The following is a 3,725-nucleotide window of genomic DNA, read 5'->3' as shown; positions in this document are numbered from 1 at the left end:
AATTCCAATTGAAAAGCAAACGTTAATTGCCGATTGATGTTCAATTGAATTGAAGATTTAATTTCTTATTGACGAGTTTGTTTCCCAGATACCTCATTATTGTTGTGTACATTGTACATCTTTTAATATCAAATTCTACTTTACACAAGAATTGAAATATTACGGAAAGTGAACCCAATTTTTCTGCATAAAATAAAAATGCCAAGATCTTTCATCATTCATTTATTAAACATACAAGGCAGACTTGGGATGTACAAAGGGGAAAGATGTATGAGAAAGGAACATTATAATAAGTCTTATCATAAAATAAAACAAAAATATATTCACTAATGATCGTTTTAATGAGTTAATTATGTTTTCTTTTCCTGGATATCTTCCCTTAAATGTGTACCATCACAGAAGGGTCTGTTTGACGTTTGTTTGCAGTTACATAGCCAGTAATCTTTGCTTTCCGTAACTGTGAATATGATCGGCCTTTGTTTAATTTTAAGAAACTGATTTCTGTGAGTGCCATCACAGAAGGGTTGTCTGGCACTTTTACCGCATAAGCACCACGTGTACTTTTTTCCAGCTGTGCAGAAGTATTTGAAAGGTTTATTGTCGTATATGGAACCATTCACGGTTTGATCGTTGGCGCTAAAATATTTCTTCAAAGGATTTGTAGGGATTTCAGTGTCATCTTTCACTTTCGTGCAATAATATCTGGTCTGAAACACATCGACATCGTTCTATTATTAAGAAACGGAGAACTGACATTAAAATGACTGACATGAGATTATTAATATTTGTTTTTCTTCTCGAATTTTTCTTATTCACTGAATAATACGAATAAATATGTATTTACATATTATATTATTAAAAATGCGTTTTATTCGGAGTGTAGGTTAGTTCAAATGGGTTAGGGCAACTGTGGCAATTGCAAAAATGAATGTACAACGTGATGTGTACTTTATGTAATTCTTAACTTACATTCCGACATTTCAAAATATTTGAATGTATAAATCGTGGTACTTTCTCCAGAGTTAATTGCATACTTGTTGTATTCGTGTTCCGTTCTATCTTATGGTCCTATAGCAGTGTTGTTGGGCACCCCGTGGGATTTTTTTAAGCAGGCGTCTAAAAGACATGCGTTAATGACGTCACAGCTAGAGATGTCATGTGACCGCAATCCCGCGTATGTTTAATGATGTTTAACTTTCGACGGAATTGGGTGCTAAAAGGGATCTGTATGATTAAAATAACGTTTGCGCAAAATGATTGACCGATTCTTAGAAGGCACGACTCCTGATTTCCATATTCATTCCCTCCCGCATTTATCGATAATCGGGTAGGATTTTTGGATCATTCCAAAGGAAATGACAAGTTGACCATTGACTTTAAATACCCACACCTAGGATTGCTCATTCGGTCATCTCGTCAAGGATCGTGAAATAAAAATTCTAAGATTCGTGTCAATTAATTTATTAATTAGAATATAGTCAACTAAACGTTCTTCTACTAAAATCAATTTCCTCTGTTTCGAATCTAATTTATAGTAAAGATGAATAATCCTGATTAATAAATTAATGGAAATGAATATTGGCATTTTTATTTCATGTACTTTGTCTAAATTACTAATCCCCGTTTCCAAAATCCAATTTTTCAGCGAGGTACATACAAGAGTCTATATAGATTAGAATTTTTATACCTCAAATTGTACATCGATGTATCAATAATTTAATGTATGCTTTATTTTGTCGCTATCGGAGTCTATATCATTAATTATTCATCTGAGCTAAATTTATTCCACTTTCCTATATGAACTGTATATTGTATAAATTATATAGAGTGTTCAATCGAACCTATCTATTATTAAGGATGTATTGGCTATATAGTCAATCCCAAAAGTTTATGCACTTTAGAAACGCATTTTTATTCCGACGTCTGATTTCTTTTTAATTATAGGAAATGCGTTTTTTTAAGGTACATAAACTTTTGGGATTGATTGTATAGCCAATACATCCTTAATTTAGCGAATCAATAAAAATTTTAAAAATGTGAGTACACCAGAACGTGACGTTTGCGAATTCGCAGGCTAAAATGCCTGTCGATTTTTTATTGATTTTGATTCAGTTTTACATGTAGAAGGTTACAATAAACCTGTAATGTTCCGTAAAAATAGAACAGTAAAATCTTTGTACAAAATAATTTTAATAAAAATGTATATAAGGACTGCACGTATTTTTTTTCTAAGTGATCACCTAATTATAAAAGAATTTTAAGTGTAAGAAATCTTGACAGGAAAATGAAATGTGATCATATAGGAGTAAAACTTCAGTAAGTATGGAAAATGTGAATACAAAATTTCTATTGAATAGATTGTGGATTTAATGGATTTATAGAAAGATAGTATGTAAAGAAAATATAACATTAAGTGTTTAATGAAACAGAAAATATCAGAAGTGAAATCCATGTTATGATTTTCGAAATACAAAAGAAATTCTTATTTAGATTTCGCTTTCTAGATTGACGTCACAAATAGTTCATTTCGTATAAAGATCCTCAATTGTAAGATAGTTCGCTTTATAATTTTTTGGATCTTTGGGGTAAACTCGTATGACCACCCCTTTTTATAATAATAAAAAACAAAAAGATGTTTTAAATTTTTATTAGAGGATCGAATAAAAAGTAAAAAATTCGTACCGTTTACTCCTTTCTTCATAAATCTGAGCTATGTCATTTTCTTTAATTTTTTATTACAAATCATACACAAAACTAATCTCTTTAACACCTAAAAAAACACTGAATTCGTCAAGTCCAATGTTAAAAAAATTATTCAATTTTGAAACATATACGAATATTTACGAATAGTATTTCACTCTATGTATATAGTTTAATCAGAATAAATTGATTATAAAATTGAATGAACAGCATCCCCATTAAAAACCGTCAGTATTAATATTCCATCCCCACAGTTGAATTTTGCAATTATTATGAAGATTTCGAGAACTCGATTGTCGAGGAAAATGAGAGTGCCGCCTCAGGAACGGTTTTTACGGCCCTGGATGCGCGGGTATAGAAAAGCGTGCACGGGAACACCCGCTATCGATCAGTCGCGTGTTAGTCCACCGTGACATGGAGGATCTACTGCTGCAGATCGTCCGAGAATCGAGCAATGCAAAATTACAAAACTTGCGTAAATCGGCGCAGGAAGCTTATGGTACGTCGATCTCGAAACCTTAAACCTTTTTTCATACTTTACACCATAGAACAATATCATTAGATACATCTTTTAAATTAAAAATGACTAATCAGCGCAATTATACTTCACACCTTGATTAAGCTGTCAATTAGAATACCGTGTAAGAGAAAGCATTTACGTGTTACTGTCTTAAAAAATATGTTCATTTTATTGAGGGATTAATCGGATTGACGCGATTTTGTAGACTTTCTGGATAAGCAGCAGGGGTTGCTACGCGATCCGCCCCACGAGCTGCGTGGAAAATGTCTACACACGTTTCAGCTAGCGCTCGAAACGAAGAGGAACAAGTTCGTCGTCCTCGGTTTGCTGGGATTACACGTGAGTGTTTCCTTATTGAATAATTCTCATTCCTGAAAACCATATGTATCGCGCTTTCGATGTGCCGCGTATACGTGTGACTGACGCATCCGCTCGCGGAAAGGACTTCGCGATAAAGCGACCGATAATTATAATGTTCGAACTGAGACCTGTGACGTTTCACACC

At 33.3% G+C, this 3,725-nt stretch overlaps 2 protein-coding genes across 2 annotated transcripts in view; one reads left to right on the top strand and one right to left on the bottom strand.

The window, feature by feature from the left end:
• Positions 1–207: 207 nt before the first annotated feature.
• Positions 208–1,109, bottom strand: LOC108622219 (CDGSH iron-sulfur domain-containing protein 3, mitochondrial). Its single transcript, XM_018019940.2, has 2 exons — positions 970–1,109; positions 208–707 (listed from the first exon to the last, which is right to left on the bottom strand). Exons 1-2 carry the CDS (start codon positions 1,030–1,032, stop codon positions 351–353), a joined length of 420 nt encoding a protein of 139 aa, XP_017875429.1. The 5' UTR covers positions 1,033–1,109; the 3' UTR covers positions 208–350.
• Positions 1,110–3,084: 1,975 nt separating this feature from the next.
• Positions 3,085–3,725, top strand: part of LOC108622261 (brefeldin A-inhibited guanine nucleotide-exchange protein 3) — a 21,153-nt gene continuing 20,512 nt past the window's right edge. The window contains exons 1-2 of the mRNA XM_026811360.1: positions 3,085–3,199; positions 3,426–3,559. Coding sequence (XP_026667161.1) covers positions 3,115–3,199; positions 3,426–3,559 — 219 coding nt within the window. The 5' untranslated portion in view covers positions 3,085–3,114. The remainder of the gene's footprint in view (positions 3,200–3,425; positions 3,560–3,725) is intronic.

This window comes from Ceratina calcarata, unplaced genomic scaffold (assembly GCF_001652005.2).
Source record: "Ceratina calcarata isolate Rehan_Ccalc_2016 unplaced genomic scaffold, ASM165200v1 scaffold211.2, whole genome shotgun sequence".
Classification (NCBI taxonomy): domain Eukaryota; kingdom Metazoa; phylum Arthropoda; class Insecta; order Hymenoptera; family Apidae; genus Ceratina; species Ceratina calcarata.
Note: the sequence above shows the minus strand (reverse complement) of the source record. Positions and strands in the feature narration are given on the sequence as shown.